Source organism: Macrobrachium rosenbergii, chromosome 21 (assembly GCF_040412425.1).
Source record: "Macrobrachium rosenbergii isolate ZJJX-2024 chromosome 21, ASM4041242v1, whole genome shotgun sequence".
NCBI lineage: Eukaryota > Metazoa > Arthropoda > Malacostraca > Decapoda > Palaemonidae > Macrobrachium > Macrobrachium rosenbergii.
Window position 1 is genome coordinate 7,787,311 of NC_089761.1, and position 21,907 is coordinate 7,809,217.

General features: G+C 35.2%; 1 protein-coding gene across 1 annotated transcript in view; it reads right to left on the reverse strand.

The window, feature by feature from the left end:
• LOC136849667 (cell adhesion molecule Dscam2-like) overlaps positions 1-21,907 on the reverse strand; it is a 219,947-nt gene that overhangs the window by 145,332 nt on the left and 52,708 nt on the right. Inside the window, 1 exon segment of the mRNA XM_067122997.1 lies at positions 8,762-8,987. Coding sequence (XP_066979098.1) covers positions 8,762-8,987 — 226 coding nt within the window.

Here is a 21,907-nt window from a genome sequence, read left to right on the forward strand (position 1 = left end):
GGCTACATACATGTACACACACACACATGTACACACACACATATATATATATATATATATATATATATATATATATATATATATATATATATATATATATATATATATATATATATATATATATATATATATATATATATATATATATATATATATATATATATATATATATATATATATATATATATATATATATATATATATATATATATATATATATATATATATATATATATATATATATATATATATATATATATATATATATATATATATATATATATATATATATATATATATATATATATATATATATATATATATATATATATAATGTATATATATATATATATATATATATATATATATATATATATATATATATATATATATGTATATATAAATAATATAATATTATATATATATTCTTGTGTTTTTGAATTTACTTTTCTTGTGTTTTTACGTAGAGCAGATGTGAGACATGACAAATAAATTTTATATAACAATTTTTTTATGAATCTCTTTCCTTCCATAGTCTCACTACATCCTGGGCCCTAAAGATTCCTCTTCCTCTTAATTTAGTAATAGCTCTCTCATTATTTTAGCTTAAACACACTTGTTGTCCTAACATCACATTCATAACCCAACTGCCATACCTTCCCTCGTAATTTGTTGGTAGAGGTATTTTGACTTTTCTAGCGCATTGTTCCTTCTTGTGCCTTGCAACTGTAGAAATGCCCTTGCATTTTATTATGTGTTTCTTATAAGTATCAACAACTTTTACAGTTTCATTTTACACCAGAATGATTCATGATAAAATACATGTGTATCTTCATGTAAATGATGCTCGTTACTGCTTATGTTTGTTGGTTTTTGCTTACATACTTAACAGCAGGAGATGTAGTTTTTACACTTAAAAACGTGCTTGAGTTTTAATTTCACTGATTACTATAGTTATTAAGTTAGCTACACTATATGTTGAGAAATACATTTTCCTATCAAGTTTTTCTTTTTCATCTTAACTCTGTTGATGCCCTGAAATACTACCAAAAGTTACAACGGTTATGTAGCTGGTAATGCTGAGCATCAAAAGGTTCACGATCAACTGAAGTTTAGAAAAGAATGAATTACATAAACTTTCTCTTCGAAAGCACATGTTCAGATTCATCCCTTTATAATTATTTTTTTTTTTTCTTATTCTCCCACCACCTTTGTGAAGTTTTGTCCATCAAATTGTAAAGGTAATGCATATATAAACATTCTTTGAGATTATGCTACTGTACCTCAGCGTGTGTTTTCCCTTCGTCAAACCTTGTATTTCGCTGTTGCGCCAACTACTGTTTTTTATTCCTATCGCCTACCCTTCCATACCCATAAACACAACCTGCAGTCTCTAGGATTTCAGTCATGAAATCAGCAAGCTCTTCATATGGTTCTTCAAATTCAGTATCTTTGACCCTGGAGAAGTTCTTATCCATTTTTCTCTTACATGTCATTCCAACTATCTTCTAATCACTGCCCCTTTTCTAGCTATGTCTTCAATCGTATACAAATAAGATAGGGTATACATAATGGCCACAACTGTTGTCACAATTACGTGCACCAAGTTATTCCTCATATAAGCTGAAATAATGCTGATCTGACAAACTATTTTCTTCAATATTCTCTCTTTCCTTAGGTATGCTTAAGAATTTTCTTCTTTGGATAGCGTTTATTTCCAAGAGTCAAGCCACTTTCCAAACACATTCATTTAAAACTCTCTGTGGTTTCATCTATTTCCCTGTCGCCTTCCTTTCCGATCTAATCACCTACAGCAAACAACCTTTCATGTTCCCCAAACCCAGTCAGCAACAGATTTCCACTCTTCCAAAAACACTTCTTTCCATACTTACATTCGCTACCACATCGTTTTTGCATCACACTTAATCTCACCAATACATTCAGCGAAGCAACATACATACGAGCAAATATATAATAACAAATGCCTTATTTCACTCACCCTCTGGCCCTTTCATATTTCGCCTTCAGCCAAAACTTTTATTCCAAATATTTTTGGCACTTGAATATACTGCTTTTATTATTTTAGTCTGATAGCTAACTGGGCTCTTAATGCTACTAACTGAGTATTAGGAAAGCTTCTTAGGATAGCCTGACGATATTCAGAAAAAGGTGAAAAAACAAAGAAAAAGAAGAGAAAAGGATTTATTTTTTTTCCGACGGACTTTGCCGTCATACCATATTGTAAGTTTTCGCGTCCATTTTAAGGCAATAAATATTTTACTTGATGCTTCATGTTTCAAGATGAGTTACTTCTTTGCGGTGTCATATGGAATTATTAGAAAACAAAGAACTTTAAACTGCAAATCCTTCTTTACTGTAAAAGAGTGAAACTATTCATGGCAGTGCTATGGACGCTGAAGTTTGCCTTAATGCTTCAACAAAACATCATGCAGAATTACCATTCATGACCTGTCTTGTTATGATTTCATTTTATGTATGCTTCTATCTGTTTTAACACAAATTGTTGACATATAATCATCAAAACGCACTTTTTTTTTTAATTCGTATACTTCAGTAAACAATGACGAAATACCATTAGACAATTTCTCTTTTTCACAATAAAGCATCATTCTCTGACATGTCAATAAACGATTTGACAAATGACATTATAACTCCCCTCTGACATTTCATAACTGTCTGAACTAATGACATCCATCAATTATCGATGATTAGAATTGCACTTGAATTGTCAGAGTGGTGCGTGTTATTTCGACGTCGTTCTTTTTTTTTCATTTTGCACCCGACTGACTCATTAACACTTTTACTCGTGTGATCAATCTAATTACTGTAGAAGCGTATTTAGCGCTTTCCGGGATTAATTATCTAATCTCTTCTTTGTATCAATCCACAAATATGAACGTAAGTCTCTCAAAAGGTAATCTCATGAAATAACATGCCAATACTGCCTGGAAATTTCTTTCAAATGAAAATCAATTGAGGTCAAGTAGGATTAATAAACGTGAGCTAAAATGGCGATTAATAAAATCCTATAATTTCACCGTCCACAACATCCCGCAAACATTTACCATGCAACGAAACCGGTGATTTTTTTATGACACGCTGTATACATTGTCTTGCTAAATAAGAAAGGAAAGTGTATATGGAGAGGGCAAACATTCTATATTTGACTGATATCATTTTGTTGAATATGGAAAAACACATCAGAGAGAGAGAGAGAGAGAGAGAGAGAGAGAGAGAGAGAGAGAGAGAGAGAGAGAGAGAGAGCGTAAATGTTGACTTGCAACTGTCTGCCCGACGTGAACTGAAAAGAACAGTAAGGCTTTGGAGTTTCCACTTCTGAACAACCAACAGAAAGCCTGACAAGGTCGATAATGATTAGCTAAATTTATTGTGACATGCCATAAGAAAAAGTAGAATATTTAGAGACCCGGAGAGAGAGAGAGAGAGAGAGAGAGAGAGAGAGATGACTACGCATTGAACAAGATTCAAATCACAGCTTTATACGGCATCTCCGGATAGACATAGAATGAGAACTGTATTAACAAAGCAATAAAATGACTAAGTCTCCTCCACAATATTTTTTCTTTCACTCGTAAGCATTCAGTTTCTTTTCTTTTCAGTTCGAACATAGAATTCATCCTCCAAGAATATCACGATTTGTTAAACACAAACAACCTTTGTTCCGCTTACTCTCACGCTGCCTTTTTTTTTTTTTTTTTTTAACTCAACTATCAAAGACCTTCATGCCATATTCTTTTACTTTAAAGTTTCTGCTGGAATTCTTAATATTTCCCATAGATTTTACCCGGTTCGAAAAGTTGTCCACACACCAGAGTAATGTCTGAGGAAGCACAGTTCGAACCATAATGCTACGGACATCGAAATAATAACAATAATAATAAAAAAACATTATTTGAACGAATACTTTAAACTATCAGACTCTGAACTGAAATCTGCATTGGAGTAAATTACTGTCCTATATTCTGCAATTTAGATTGCACACACAAGTCAGCACCTGCATTTTGAATGAATCTCAATAGTTTACTGTTCAGTTAGTTAAAGCAGACTCAAGTTTCCCATCAATATTACCCAACGTGTCATTAAAACGTAATATAATTAAATCAAATAAGTAATGCCTAAAGTCTTCATAGAGTCAACCTCATTATGTTAATAATCAAGTGGTAAAGCGATTTTTCCTTTGAAGTTGCTAACACCAATAACTTTGATTTTTTCTGTCTATAAAGAGCCCGTAGCTTTCTCCTATTTCCCAGTGTGTGGCTTTGATTCTTTATATACATTCTTAACTAGCTATAAAAAAAACAGTCATTAGCATATCCAGTAACACAAACTAAGGTTTCTGTAGGATGTTTTATTGGCTTTTTCTTTACTTTCCTGATTAACCTGTAAGGCTGTTCTTGATGAACAACATACAATTGATCAGTTATAGAAGACACCTCTGCCATACGGAAAGTCCGCCATTGTTATGGATACCAATTATATAGTTTAAATATCTGTGAAATGTCTCAGTACTTCAACATTGTTGCTGAAATTGAAGGCGCAAATTACATTTAAAAGTGAAATTAACAACGTTTGCTTGATCAAATGGTCATTCAAGTCAAGAGATATAATCGATCAAAATTTCGTCACTTCCCTAACATATATTTCTAAAAAAAAAAAAAAAAAAAAAAGAAGCTATATTTGATAACTGATCTTGCTGACACCAAAAAAACTAGTCTTCCGAGAATTGGAAATAATCCCATTTTTGCACAAATGAGGCTTACTGGTCTCCAGTTCTCTAACTCTTCTGTCTCCCATTCTTTTTGAGCTAGAGTACCTATTTATTGCAATTGACACTGATTCAGCTGAGGTTATCTGTTTAAGCTTGTTTTCAACTACTTTACAAAATACATATTGACTACCATTGCAACAATACAAATAAAGCTTAGCAGCCAGACAATTTATACCTGTAGTTAATAACTACACAAATTTCCTCAGTAATTTTACATTCAAGGAAATCACTGTCCTCTTCATTAATTATATAAAAAAAAATTTAGCCAATAAATTGTACTACCTTTAGGTTTCAGGAGCAATATTCCTGTATAATTTCACACATTCCATTATTGCATAAGCTACAATGAACTTAGTAAAGTACCAGACTTAGCACTTTTAGTCAACAGGCATTTCGTAACACAACTCTTTAAATTTAGTTATCGTTTTATTTATTTCCTAACAGCTATAAATCTCTGTGAAAGAATAATTCTAACATTGACAATGAGATGTATAATTAGGATAAGACACCGTGATCAAGAAGAGTGAAATCTGTGCTTTGTATTATTTTATATGATTTACAAAGGTAAAATCTATCAAACCTTGTTTCATAAGCATTATGAAATAATGAAGGAAAAAATAGGCATTCTTTCACTTATTCTTTTCAGGATCCAATTATAGTGTTTTTAAGGTTGCCGTTCATATAATCATAGCTCATGCCTTTAATCATAACACCTTAATTTTTTTCCCAACAATAATAATCAGTTTAAAATCATTTAGGTAAATATAGTTCTGCTACCTTGTGTTATTCAAACCATTTCAAAATAATAATTGGAGAAGCCTTGCCTATTATGAGCAGCTATAAATTTTACTTTATTCTAACTTACAATAGCATTTTAAATGACGCATCAACTTCAATATTTATATGATCTGCACAGTGAGGAACACTTGTGCTAAACAACTGCTAAACCTTCATTTTTTTAAATCATAGTCCTTCTCCCTATTTTTCAGAAATGTTAAGGCTATGTGATTTTTCTAACTTAGTAATTCATTATCACGAACTGAACTAATGTCCATTTACAACTTTTCATTAGAACACCAATCTGTAGCTCCTTCCCATATAAGACACTCAGGTCTTAACGTGACTCTAATGTATAATAGTCACCTGTCACCAATTTTGTATGGTCATCCTCGACATCTTATTAGGCCATTCTGACATTGCTATTAGTTCTTTAGCGTTTTGCAGGAATCTGGTGTATGTGTACTCTAGGTCTTGCTTAAAATTAAGGCCCTTCCCCTCCAGTACCTCCCCCACCTTGGTAATCAGTATTTCTGAGTTCTCTTCTACTATCACTCTCCATTCTTTCCAGTTGATCTGAGGACCTTAAAACAGCGTCATCCATAGTCATAAGTGGTTGTTCCTTGGATCTCAACATTTCTCATCAATTCTGTTAATGTGCTCCATGAGAAATTTATCTGAAAACCTTCAAGCGCCTTTTCCATTCACATTCAGAATTAATACGGTACCTCCATTAAAGAGTTGTTCAACAATACATCCTACACTCATCCGTGAATTCCATACACACCCCAAGACTCTTTTTAATCCTATGATCACCCAACTACCTTCTTTGTTTTTATTATTGTTTCTCACTTTTCTTTTGTTCTACCCTCATTCATTTTATTTTCTCCCCAATGGCCATACAAGACCACAGTTTACAGATTTCCTTCGCACATATTAGCGTTCAATGATCATTCTTTTTGATTTCCCTTTATTCTTCATACCTGGGTCTGGCTCACAACTACTCTCATCTTGCAAACATTTCAAGTTTCCACTAGTTTGTAATTTCACTTCTCTGCTGCGTGCAAGTCATGTTTCAGTAATTTAGTGACCATGAATGATAAACAAGTAAAAAAATGCGCCAAAGTTTCTTCGGTGCAATCGAGTTTTCTGTATGAGCCGCGGCCCATGAAGCTTTAAGCCCCGGCCCAGGGGTGGCCTGTCCTATCGCGCTCCCAGACGCACGATCATGGCTAACTTTAACTTTAAATAAAATGAAAATTACTGAGGCAAGAGGGCTACAATTTGGCATGTTTGATGACTGAAGGGTGCATGAACAACATAACAAATTGCAGCCCTCTAGCCTCAGTAGTTTTTAAGATCTGAGGACGGACAGAAAAACAGCCGTCTCAATAGTTTTATTTTACAGAAAACTAAAAAGCTTTCAGACTTTCCAATGGCCTGAACTTTTACACTGTTGACCTCTTGACTGAACGAAATATATTTGGTGCTTCGTACTGCAAGTTTCAGACATCCCATTCTGTAAATCGATACATCATGTCTTTACTCCTATCTTGGTATTTCAATAGGGAATGATTTTAGTGTAACTATACATTTTAATTCACAATTGAATAACCCCGAGTGATTTTACCCTAGGATTAGGAAGTGCTGTTTATGGCAGATTTTATCCCGGGCGATTTGGTTCTTGGAGAGATTCTCTCCTGTTGCCAATTTCTTATTCTACAATTTGCACTTACATCCAATGTTCTTTCCTCTACCTTCTCGCAGTGTCCCACCTGTGCTGATATCAAAAAGAACTATTACCATAATACGCTTATCTCCGCCCAATTTTTGCACTAAACCAGTTATTATTCTAACGCACAAATGCTAATCTTCATTGCTTTACGTTCACAACATCCTCAATATTGCCTCTGTTTCAGCTTTTCTCTATCCATGAGTGCTAATATAGTTTTTTCATTTGCTTTCAAACTTCTCATATAAATGATTATTTAAAAACTTAATCCACACGCCCTCTTGCTTGCCTTATCTGACTCTCTGTTACCATTCTTACTTTAAAATCCTGCTATACACCTTCCAAGTACACTAAGGAATCTTATACCCCTATAAATTTTTGTCTTCTGTATTGCCTTTACTTTAAAAAAAAATAGATAAATAATTCATTTCACCCATTCTTTTGAAGTATTTCCTGATCCTCATAGACCTGAAACCCTGCAGTTAGCCATATTTTCCATAACCCTCTGGTAACCCCATCAACGCCTAGTTTTTCCAGTCTTCAACCTTTAATAAAAAAAACTTTTGGTTTCCTTTTAATCTTTAATCTCTTTATCGATTTATTAAGTCCCTTCTACAAGTATTATCAAACTTACAATAACACCTTTAACTTTGAATTGCCAATAAATTCTCTTCTAGTTTTGTAAACTTGCTGTTCATAAACAGTGTAAGTTTCAGGTGTTAGAGGATTATAAGCATTTGAGGTTGATCCAAGTCCAAATGGAATTAAAGTTGATTAAGGCTGTGAAACCGTTATTCTGCTTGACAGATACAGCAATGTGAGGTTGTTTTCTGTGAGGTTGTTTCCTGTAGGAAAGCTCTTTGTTGGGGAGTCGGTAGAGCTGCGGACTGTCACTCGATGGGCCGGAGTTCAATTCCCCGGCCGGCTGATGAAGAGTTAGAGGAATTTATTTCTGGCGATAGAAATCCATTTCTCGCTATAATTGGTTCGGATTCCACAATAAGCTGTAGGTCCCATTGCTAAGTAACCAATTGGTTCTTAGCCACGTAAAATAAGTCTAATCCTTTGGGCCAGCCCTAGGAGAGCTGTTAATCAGCTCAGTGGTCTGGTAAAACTAAGGTATACTTCTTTTCCTGTAGGAAAGATATCATAGCCAACTCCCTTTATCTTTTGGCTAAAACAAATGTTGTTTCATATTCTTACTGTATGCTCACTCGTCCAAATTTCATCAGTAATGCATTTTAATAATATAGCTTCATCAAAGATACATCACTCATATATATTGTAAAAAAAAAGAAGTTATCTGTACACATTCACGCTAGAAAGAAAGAAATTGAGAAATAACGGAGTATTCCCAAAAGAGCAAAAATCTTATTTTCCCTGATAATCTGCTCTAACAATCAGCATCCCGCTGTTAAAATGAAAATATTAGGTATTCAAACCTGTCAGGTTGGAATGGCCTGAGCACTAGAGATCCATTAGCCAGAATGTCGATGAATGGAGAGTAATTAGGGAGGGGGCGTCCCTCTCGCGTAACCCACGTGACGGTGGGAGGCGGAGAGCCCTCTGCCACGCAGCCCACCACAACGCCAGTCTCGGAGGAAAACACCACATGCGAGGGGGGAGTCACAGTCAGCCTCGGCCCACCTGCATCACCGCTTGAGCCACCTGCAAAGAGTAATCGAAGGAATTAGAGTTGACAGTCGTCCCAGTATGGGAATGGTAATTACCTTTTCATCCTATAAAAAAGTCATAGGGATTGTCGGCACATAAGGAAGAGGTGATTACTGAATTCTGGAAAAGGGTAGATAACATCCTTATATAATAGACTCACGAATATCATTTCTTGGTCTCTTGCTGATTTTTCATATCAGCGTTGATTTTTAATCGCATAGTTCCTAATATATTAAACCTCAAATTTTGTATTCAATGTGACAGACAATAAAAGCCAAACACACACACACACACACACACACACACAAACACACACACACACACAAATGGTAGAGCGCTTATCCTATATCCCGCAAAAATTATCATTTACTTACTCTTTAACAGACATTCAGCTATAAACCAAAATACTGTATAACAAAAATCAAAACTTTCAGTGGAAAGGTGTCTGCAAAACGATGTTCATGAGGTTATTCACCCGTCAAGAATCCATTCTTACCTAGTGAAGAGACTCTGAGCTCCTCGAAATGGAAAATCATTTTATATATATATATATATATATATATATATATATATATATATATATATATATATATATATATATATATATATACATACATACATACACACATATGAGTATATATATATATATATATATATATATATATATATATATATATATATAGAGAGAGAGAGAGAGAGAGAGAGAGAGAGAGAGAGAGAGAGAGAGAGAGAGAGAGAGAGAGAGCAACAAAATAGTATTCGCAACATCCTGGAATTCATTTTACCAGAAAGAAGCACATTTGCCCCAGCCAGGATTCGCACCTGTGAACAGTTGCCTCTGACACTCGGCTATCTGGATAGCCAAGTAGCCAAAGTAGCCCTTTTTTATGTAACATGATATTCCAGCAACTATCCAGCATCATTGCTCTTTGGTAACTAGGTAAAGCTATGCAACTGAAATCACAATATACTTATTTTTATTTTCATGGAATCAACTGCAGTTATAAGAATAAGAGTTAATTAAATTGTTGCATGTTTTCGAAGAGATATACTGTATTAATTGACATCTCGCAGCCAGGGTCTATTACTTTAATCCTAGCTGTAAATTAGCGCAGCACTGTGTAAGAAACTCACTCAGACATGAACTATTACATAGATAAAAAAAACTATATAATTTGAAAACAAAATTATAGATTAAATTTTATGAATATATTTAGCACCCCAAATTTTAAAGTATTCCCAACGCCGACATCTACCGACGATATGACATCCTGAACAAAAATGCAGTTTTTGCCCATGACAAAACTATTTCTGAAGTGCCTGTGGCAGACGATCTATTGTCTGCTGTGTTCTGGTATAAACAATGATGAATGGGCACGCGTTTGTCTTTTGAGATCCAGGGTATTAAAAGCACCATGCAATCAACTCAATTCTGAACTGTGCGTCCGAAGGCAATTGGGTTTGGGTGCACGAGAGGGATCTCTGTATCCAATCGTTTTGATTTCATTGATAAATAATCTATTTACTAGTCGGATAAACAATAACAAATTTGAGGTCTCTGAGATCGTTAAAGATAATTCATTTAGGCATTATATGAAGTAATTCAGTCTACTGTGGACATTCAATGGATACCGTAAAATAACAGTGAATGTTGGAATGGCTCGATTTAGTTATCAAGAATATTGTTCTTATATATATATATATATATATATATATATATATATATATATATATATATATATATATATATATATATATATATATATATATATATATATATATATATATATATATATATATATATATATATATATATATATATATATATATATATATATATATATATATATATATATATATATATATATATATATATATATATATATATATATATATATATATATATATATATATATATATATATATATATATATATATATATATATATATATATATATACCCTTCTGCCAAGATGAAATATTTGAACTCATAACCTATATTTCCATACAAAAACTAAGCTTCTGTCCTGAGATTCAAGGAAAAGATACTTTTACAGAAACATGCACACAATGGTTAAAATTCTATGGCAATATCTTATGTGGATTCAATACCTACCATGCAATAGCACATTGAATAAAATTCCCGGACAAAAAATAATTTTCTCGCAGCGAATCCCTTTCTCTATTAATTAATGTATTAGTGAAAATCCTTTTTCCACCCATTATATCAGCTCACCGTATTAGGGTCTATTGTGTCATCGTACATTTGTAACGGAATTTATTCGGGATTTTTCCTTTAGCAAAAGATAGCAGTAATTAAGAATGCGCGGTCAACTGTCAGCTAACTCAGTGAAATCAATACATATGTTAAATTAATTTCTGCTTTTCCTCTTTGTCTCCTTGGTCTCCAAGGAAGCAATCACTAATACTATGTCGATTTTTTGTTTTGTTTTTTATTTCTCTTCAGTCATCTACTGTGTTTTATATATATACAAGTTTGCAAGTGCTTTTATGCGTGAACTTTAAACGTTGGCATTTCAGCAGTTTGGTTTTATGGCAGAGGAAGGGTAGGCTGCAGACCTAAATAAGGATCTGCAGTGCAAACTAAGTCACCCAAACCGATCTCCACATTCATTTCCACAGGACGCTAATCCCATGAGCTTTCCTTCGCAATACCACAGCTTAGACCATAATGCGTGCATAATGAGCTATGCTTTACGCCGCTTGGGGTACGAGTAGTAATATGATACGCTTCATAATTTAGCCTTTGAGAGCCATTTTTTCCAAGGTATTTTCCATTTCTTGCTTTTGATGATAAGTGTTAATGCCAAACTGTCGATCAGGAGCCTGCTTTTACTGCTTGCTCTCCACTTTAAAAGATTTAAACTGCTTCCATTTCAATTTATTTCATACAATAAACAGAATACATTGTAGACAAGGCGTGAGTAAGAGCCTGCTTCTACAAACTTACTGATTTATGCGAACAACAAACAGACAGGTCAATTGCTTGGCACGAGGCGAACAAAACAGAGTACAGAGTACAACCGTGTTTGTTGGAAGATGGAAAGATGCACATAAATCAACATACAAAACGCGAATGAAGTTATGATACATATAGCCGGAATGCTGACATTGCAATGCTTACGCTAAGAATGATACATTTAACATAACAATAACATGAACAAGAGTATATATACAAAGGATGCGTGACATCTGCTGTGTTTCTTGTATGCGTCCGCTTGGCGCGCAGAGATGCTCGTTGAGATATTAGCCGGCCAGGTAAGATGGACGGTGTGTGGGTCCGTGTGAGACCCTACAACATAATGAGGATCAGGAAAGTGAATTACATGTATCTGCATTTCGTTTCATCGAAGGCAAAATTTATTCGGGGCAGTCATCTGAATGAGAAACCTTAATATCCTGCTGAACTAATCACCATCATCAGTACTTTCGTTTCAAAAATTCCTCATAAATCTAAGGTTTATCAGTGCCAATTTCTTTAAAGGAATTGAAACCCAAACCAAAATCTGGAAGTCTGTGTAAATATTAGTAAAAGGGGTTTCTCGGAAGCGAAATGAAAATATGTTGAGCCTGTATACTTAGTTATTAGGCCAGTAAATACTACATATATCCATTTCATCGTAAGCAGGAAACAAAATTGACATTAAACCGCTGAGTAGTCTTTGGAATAACATTTCCTTGTTCAATGTTGATTTTTATCTTGGTGATTAATTTTTTTTCAAGCTATAATAACAAAAGTCGCTTTTTCCGTCACTAGGTTTCTTCCACGCCCAGCTGCCCAAAACGCCAAAATAGAAATTGGATTCTTCCAAAAAAAATTACGTCTACTTACAGAACATCGGTGTCTAGTAGAGAAGTGCAGAAAAAAACCTCAAGGAATAAAGGTTTCCTATGTGCAGATTTGCTCACTTTCTAGCCGTTTAAAGAGAGAGAGAGAGAGAGAGAGAGAGAGAGAGAGAGAGAGAGAGAGAGAGAGAGAGAGAGAGAGAGAGAGAGAGAGAGTTTTAGAGAGAGATATTTTAGGCTGAAATATATATATATATATATATATATATATATATATATATATATATATATATATATATATATATATATATATATATATATATATATATATATATATATATATATATATATATATATATATATATATATATATATATAAACAGGTCATACATCTGTAAGCTTCTGAGTAGCTATCAAGGGGGCATCCAGGAAAAGGCAGCACATATATAAAAGCAATAGTCTATTTTGCCGACGGCGTTTCGCAATATCTCATTTCATCTTCAAGGCTGTAATTTATTATAAAATATAACTTAAAGTCTTGTAGAAAAAAATACAAACAAATAAAATAATTTAAAAATCACTATAAGACATGGCCTACCTAAACTGAGTTAAAAGAAAAACTTAAACATCTAAAAAAGGAGGAGGGTAAGTAAAAGTTGAGGTACAGACCAAAACATAAACAAACAACTTGTTATGCTATGAATAGCTGTGTGGAGACTGTCTGGGTGTTTAATGAGGGGATGGTAGTTTTAATCATGATGGGCTCTAAAGTGGTAAGACCCCCCTCGTCTTGCGTGTAAGACATGATTTTAAAATCTGCAAAATTGATGTTGGTTTTGCAGTGCAACACGTGGTTACGTATGTTGGAAGCTTGTTGGGACAGTCTGTATCCAGTTTCAGAACTGGCTGCAGACTGTCCAGACCCGAAGCCTCCAACGTACGTAACCACGTGTTGCACTGCAAAACCAACATCAATTTTGCAGATTTTAAAATCATATCTTCAGCTTCCGGTCTGGACAGTCTGCATCCAGTTTCAGAACTTGCTGCAGACTGTCCATTTGCAGTGCAACGCGTGATTACGTATGTTCGAGGCTTCGGGTCTGGACAGCCTGCATCCAGTTTCAGAACTGAATGCAGACTGTCCACTTGCAGTGCAACACATGATTACGTATGTTGGAGGCTTCGAGTCTGAACAGCCTGCACCCAGTTTCAGAACTGACTGCAGACTGCCCGGACTAATAACATGTACCAGCGTGTTATGGTATTAAGATGATGAATGGACAAGCGCTTGTTTCCGAGATACTCCATTTATATTAAGAGAAGAGCAAATGGCGTAAATCTGATCTTGTGTTCAGATGTCATCAGGTTTTGTCGTGCAAGGGAGAACTTCATTCACTAGTTATTTAAAGTACAGATAGTCAATTTATCCACCGAAATACGACGGATGAACTGAGATCTATGACATTTGTTATAAGTAAGTTTTCAACACTCTTCAGAGTGAGTATTCAATTCAAAATGTGTGCCTACAATACAGAGCACCAAAGAACAATGGTTTGACTCGACTTAGATATTAAGACAATCTGAATTTTCAAGACAATTTACTAAATGCTTTCAACAATCGAAAATTCCGTTTGTTCTTCTTGGCCAGACATTGCCTTAATCTAAGATGATGTATAACAGCTCAGGATCTAAATGGGATTAAATTATGGAACCAACTTCCTCTACTGGAAAGTTTTTAAATACAATTCCCTAACAAAATACCATACTCAGCTTCAGCTTCATTTTCCAGTATCACGAACAGATTTGAAATATTTAATGCTTCGTCACGTAATCTTGAGCACAAATTATTCACATTTTGCTAACTTCCTAAAGTACACATTAACCAATTGGGGGAATTATTTACCACCCAGTTCATCGTGTTCATTGTGTGTATAATGTCACAAACCATTTACATGTGAATTCATTGTACGATTTTGTTTTTTTACGGAAATTTTACTGTTTTTACTCTATGACTACATGAACTATTACATTTTTACTACACCCATCTGTTGTATCAGACAGAATGAATCTATGCCACAGATTAGGAGGGATACGTGCGAGATACTTTATGATTTGATGGGCTTGGGACTGTAACAGGAGAACGTCGTTAACAATCTATTAGCTTATCTTTTCTTATTCCCACTTTTTCCCCTGATAAACACAATGTTTCAATTTGCATTATGCATATTGCAAACTCAGAACTGCCACGTAAAAGGCCTCATTTTAATTTCACTTCCATGATATAAAAAAATATTTGCTTTCATTTCCATTTCTTCGTTTCTGTTTTCTTAAAAAAAGAGAGAGAGGGAGAGATTTGAAGGCCATCTGCAATATGAATTAGTTTTAAAACGCCATAATAAACCTCAGGATTTTGGGTGGCGTAAAACTTGTAATCTAGGATCATATGAATAGTAAGTATACTCTTACAATTTCACATAACAGAATATAATTTTATGAATGGAAATTTGTGCATAACAATAAACAGAATATGAAGAATCCGTAATAAATCTAAAGCAAAATGAAGTTTAATCAATATAGCTCTGTCCGGGGGAACCCAAAATGTATAGAAATCGAAGAAATGTAAATCCAAACAGGGGAATGGTGTGTTAAAAACGAAAATTTTGGACAATTTTGAAAATGTCAAAATAAACTTCACGTACTTGAGCTGAAAGCCTTTAATAATCGTAATAACACATTTTCATACGAAACTAGGAAATAAATGTTAAAGGCACTAGATGTGCGGTGATTTTTTTTTTTTTTTTTTTTATTCAGATACAGTATTTTTTGGTTGAACTTTTTGGTACCTATAAGAATTGCTTTTTCCTTCCCTTAAGTCTTTCTCATATCAGCAATTAATCCCTAAAAAAACAATACCTGAATTAAGTCCTGGAAACAAAAATTGAGCATTTTCTCTTATTCTTTGCTGATAAGAGATTCTGCTTTTGGCTGGAAGAACAAAATAATTCGGAAATAAAGGCGAACGAACGAAATCTTAGGGGACGAAGAAAATGATACCTGGGCGCACATAAGCTCTTACACTATTTGCTTGTTTCATTCATTTTTTGCATCTGGGTTGCTATCATAAACACGAGAGAGAGAGAGAGAGAGAGAGAGAGAGAGAGAGAGAGAGAGAGAGAGAGAGAGAGAGGGAGAGAGAGAGAGAGAATCTCAAATTTATAAACCACGAATCAATACATTTCTGCAATATTCGCCTCAGTCCAATGATGCATAGGAATTAAAAAGTTACACCTTGGTATAAAGAAATATTGTTAGTTCCCTCAACCTTTTCTGTTTGGCATTTTCTTGATTTCCAGCAAAATTTGTTTTCCAGTGCCGAAATATTATCATGGTTAGAAAACAGACATATCATTTTGCCCATTTTTTTTTTTCTGAGATATGGACAGAATACATGCAAACACTCTGAGAGTAATAAACAACTTATTTTATTTTTGTATTAAATTGTGTAAGTTATTCTTGTAAGTTATGCTTTATTTCCAACCTCTCTCTAAACTCGCATATGCTTCATTATTATGCTTGCTTGAATGAATTCCAAGCGTGATTTCATTCGCTTTTCTTATGTTTCTATATGATGCACTTTTTTTTCATCTGAACATATTTTAGTATATGTCTACATCGATCAACTTCCGACGCACACACTGAAAGCTTGGAAATGAAAATAATTTATAATTTTTTATGACCGGCAATTCTAAAAGTGTAAAACTATTTTTAGGGTATTTTAACAACTTTCAGATACCAAGTAACAATGTTAAAAGAATTCTTACAACGTGTGCTCATCAAGTTGGTAAAAAATGTATCCATGACTTATAAAAAAAAAAACTCAATCATTATCTTTATTATAAAAAAAAGATTAGTAAGCTGACGCACTTACAATTTAATTACATTTAATATTACAGCAATAAAAACGAAGACGCCGTCTGCACTGAAAGGCGACAAAGGGAGACCTATAAAACTTGTAAGAATACTGTACATCCAACTCACGAGAAAGACCTTTTCCCGAAAATGGAAAATTACAGCTAATATTCCATACGAGTTTGATGGTGTGCGCTACGTTGCGATGGAACCCGGCGGTGCCTGTCATGTCTCCCCTACCCTCCCGATCCCCTACCTACCCCACCAAACTCGGGGCAGACAAACAGGTTTGCAGGAGGAGGGTGGATGTGTAATATCTCCCCTACACTCCCGATCCCCTACCTTGCCCACCCCACCCTGGCAGACAAATAGGTTTGCAGGAGGAGGGTGAATGTGTCATGCTCCCCTACCCTCCCGATCCCCTACCTACCCCACCCCACTCTGGCAGACAAACAGGTTTGCAGGAGGAGGGTGAATGTGTCATGCTTCCCTAACCTCCCGATCCCCTACCTACCCCGCCCCACCCGGGGCGGACAAACAAGAAAGATCCACTCGGATTTTATTATTACAGCTAGAGAGATGTTAAAAATCAATGCCGGTATTAACCATCGGAAGTTTCACTATTAGAAAATTTCGAATCAGAACGGACGCCTTGTTTTCGAAGGCTGAGAGACAATCCGTGAATCTAGCTATAAAGTTTAGATATTAGAAATCCTAATACAGTATACTGAAACTTTGGCCACATAAACAGAGATTAGCTCTCAAATCACGATGGTTTCGTCTAAAGATGAGACATTAGAGATAACGTGTTCTTGAAATGTCATACTTTCTCTGTTCACCAAACCCAAATTATCAGAAATGTTCGTGTGATTGAATTAACTGAAAATGATTGACAACTTTATAGACTGCAATCGTTTTTGTTTTCTGTCATTTAATATGATTTCGAACAAGGATGATTTTAACTAAAATTAGTGATGGTGGACATTTTAGATAAAAAACGAATGCTTGAAAATCATTCCTCAAATTCTCGTTGCCTGTGATTGCAAACTTCCAATATTTACAGGAAATAAACGAATACTAGATGCAAGACAAATAAGCTGAAGAAATGTAAATAACGTATTTCGACGTTATGAGACGAAAAGAAAGTTTAACAACTAAACTACTGTAATGTCTTGGGTTGAAAATTAAGAAAGTTTCGGATGCCTGAGCATGATTATTATTTCCGCCAAGCAGGTTACCTTGTTGGTTCTGGGAGCCCGCCTGCCTGTTTCTTTATTTCAGACCTTTTGGCAGCATTAAGTAGAAAGTAATTAGAAGATTTTGATGCATCCTAAAGCTAATCATGAGAAGGAAGGGAGCGTGTATATCAAGCGCTTCTAGGAAGCAGTTTTCTGAAACCATTGAAGGCAAACAGATAAAACTTTGTGGCTTGATTAGACCCAGAAAAAGACCCAGGTAAAATGGACAAAGAAGTGATTGTTGACACATATGATGGAAAGATGTTATTTATTGGCAGTAATTAGAGATTTATACGATGAAAGTGATGGTATATTAGAATAGGTGGATGTGTGACTTATTTCTGTAAGTGTACCACAAACAAAAACAGTTTTGAATTCGTGGATTTAAATATTACTGGAAGAAAATAATAAAAAAAAGTCAGAGGATAGGCAGTAAATATATCTGCGTTTGTTGGCGATAGAAAAGACAAACTACAAAGGCAGGCGAGACATTCTCAAACCAGAATCTCCTAATTGTATAAAACATCGAGTTCAACCACAGGGACATCAACTATCGCTCATGCCCCAAAAAGTCAAAACGATAACAGTAATTGTTACTCTAGTGTTGAGAATGTTTACCTGTGAAATGACCATTACATGGATAAAAGGATTCCTGGATTCTCAAGGCAATCGTTTATTTTGGAAGGATGTAAATTAAGATGGACGCTACTGAAATAAAGTCAATGTAATTAGCGAGAGAGAGATAGAGAGAAGAGAGAGAGAGAGAGAGAGATAGATACTTGCAGTCTGATAGCGCAAATAGGGAACGTGAGGATACAAAAGGGAATGTTACAGATTCCTTGAGAAGTATGCGGAAACTTAAACAATTAGAGAGACTAGCATTTAGAGGCTGACATTTTGAAGCTGGTTGTACCCAACCTACCAAAGTGTGTGTGCGGGACTTAGGTGTTTGGTGAAGTGTCTTGATCTAATGTTAAAGGTTGCCACAGTGTTTTCGTTGTCTTACATATACATAATGCACATTTCTTTGGAGTACTTATTATGAGATACATTACGAAAAGCTTTTCATATTTAATTAAAGTGCTAGGAAATGGTCAAGTTTCTCAACTTTTTGTCCTAATGACTCAAACGTTTTAGTTAAAAAAAAATCCCACGATGAGAACCATTTTTGCATCGCCGTTCATTGTTTATAGAAATCCCATAAACCATTAGTTTTTAAATAACAGTATACAAGCAAAGTAGGCGATTTTGCATGAAAAGATTTGTGATATATCTCTCTTAGTGCTGTGCTATTATTTCAAATAAAAAACTTGGAACTGATTTCCAAAGATTTTCTTATGGAATAAGCTACAACAGAATAATACGAAATCTAAATTTTTTTAGGATTTCGTAGATCTTGTTGACTAAGTTTGTCTTACAATTTGCTCAGTGGCTTTATACATAAGCATCATAGGGTAGCTGGGCATTTTGTTAGGTTACTTTTCGATAAAAGAATTTAGTCTAAGTTCCACCACAGTCCTATATTGTTCATCAAATGAACAAGGATTCATCACAACTTCTTCATCAACTGCACATTATTTAAAGGCTTTATGTGGGAGGTGGTAGCCAAGAGCCTGGGCATTAACTGAATAACTGGAATCCAACAGAAATGGAAGAAAATTTGACCAACTGATCATTGTATTACTACAGGAGTTGCCAGAACATTTAGAACACTTTCTTCCCAGTGCTGTAAACCAGGCATAATTTTCTTCAATGAGTCTAAACTTCAAAGCATTGCCATAAACTTGACCATTGACGGTCAAATGTGAGGCTAACCATACCGCTGAAATTGTAACTGCTCTAAGAGGCACAATCTCCTCCCAACTTCTCTCCAGACTTACCACCTGGAAAAGTGGGTAGTCAGATTCTTACACCATTTGTACCAGACAAACATAGCTGTCGAAGTTCTGCTGAATTCCTGGAGCCCATGAAACACTCCCACGTCAGAGGGGTAATCTTGTGAAAGTAGTAATTTTTACTAACTTGCCTGGGAATGACACCATACAGCACAGATCTTACTGGCATAATGCAATGGCGCTACCCATAATTTTTACATCAACAAAGATCTGCAAAAAGAATGATCCTTTCAACACCTACAGTGGTCATATGCATACCAAGATAAATAACATGGCTCTGGAACTCTCAATGAGCTAGCATTTAGAGAGTGTAGCATACTCCACTACATTAATGAAATGAACACCAGAGAGAAACTTCTCTTCTTCAACATCCTGTGTACACAAACCAGTAATGTTATTTTACCTAGTGGCCATCTGTCCACAAAGAACTTGACCAAGGAAAGCAAATTATGGTTAATAATAGTACTGAAGAAAAGTTTTTGCAATAAAACTACAGAGGCCCTCGACATTTGGAAAACCCTATCATTCCTCACCATGAAAAGATAGCACCAATCAGTATTTTCTGCTGTGTCTACATAAGAGGAGTGCTTCACATAAAATTATACCTCATCACATCACACCACCCTATGCCAACAGACCACCAAATTGGTCATGAATTGCAAAAATACCAAGACATCATGCCTTTTAACGAACAACCACCATGCCCTACTCGTACGTGACGTTCCTGGGAAGATTAAATTTTGTTTACAATTTCCAATGGTTTGTCCAAGTATGCCTATGATATAACTCCCTAAGCAAATTCCAGGCCACTTTCATGCAGAGACAGAAGGCAATACGAGGAAAACCCCAATGCCATACCCACTTGGCCGATCCTGACACTGATAAAGGCAACATTAATAGTACCCCAGTGAGGTGGGAGGAGTTGAGTAGTGCTGTTTCTGTGTACCTCAAGTGGTGCACTGGCATACTGAAGGGTATTTGCAGTGATCTTCAGCCCTTAGCTGCAGCCACTTTTTGCTTCTCACTTTATTTCCATTCCTGCTTCTTTTCCTCACTCTTGCTGTTCAACCTCTCTATTACCTTTTAGAGCAACTGGGGTGTTTTCTATCAGTTCCACATTTAGTGCCCCAGCGCTTTGCTTAGCAGCTAAATTTCATAAATCAGTTCAACATTAGGCTAATAGCATCCAGGACAGCCCCCATTTATACATTTTCTAGATTCTACACATATTGAGCTTAGACCACCTCCCAATAGGAAAAGCATATTACTTGATGAAGTTACCACTGATTTCAACCACGAGCCCCACGAGCAAGCTACCTCCAAAACCCCTCATGAGATACTCCAAACGTCCAGCTAGCAGCTAGACCATTCGCAAGGTTTCAACTACATGCCCCAACCGTAATGGCAGTTAACCAAATCATAATGGCGAGTAGAATTGCCAGTGAACAAGATAATTTCCCTTTCATGGACCATATCTTGCAGCTGTGTTACGACAAGATGTTAACTGCCTTGAATTTCGCCCTAATTTTCGTTACACAATGTGTTTTTCTTCAAGTTGGATAAACACTAATCATACATCCATGTCTCTAAAGAATATCCGTGATGTCATGAATATTAGAAAACTTCCACTTAATTTCTGCACTGTAGAAAATGGGTATATTGAGACAGACTGATAAAGTTAACCATATAGCCTACTGAGTGCCAGTGAAGCAGTTACAGTTCATACGAAACACTGAACTGAATTGAATTAAATATAGAATTTAGGCCAAAGGCCAAGCTCTGGGACCTATTAGGCCATTCACCGCTGAAACGGAAATTGATAGTAGCAAGGTTTGAAAGGTGTAACAGGAGGAAAACCTCGCATTTGCACTATGAATCAGTTGTTAGTAGAGGGTGGAAAGTAAGATGGAAGAAAGATAATATGAACGGAGGTACAATAAAAAGAATGAAAAGGGTTGCAACTAAGGGCCGAAGGGACGCTTAAGTAATGCGGTGCACTGATGGCACTATCTCCACTGCTGAGCATACGAAACATTTGTGAAAGGGTGTGCTAATATCACTATCTA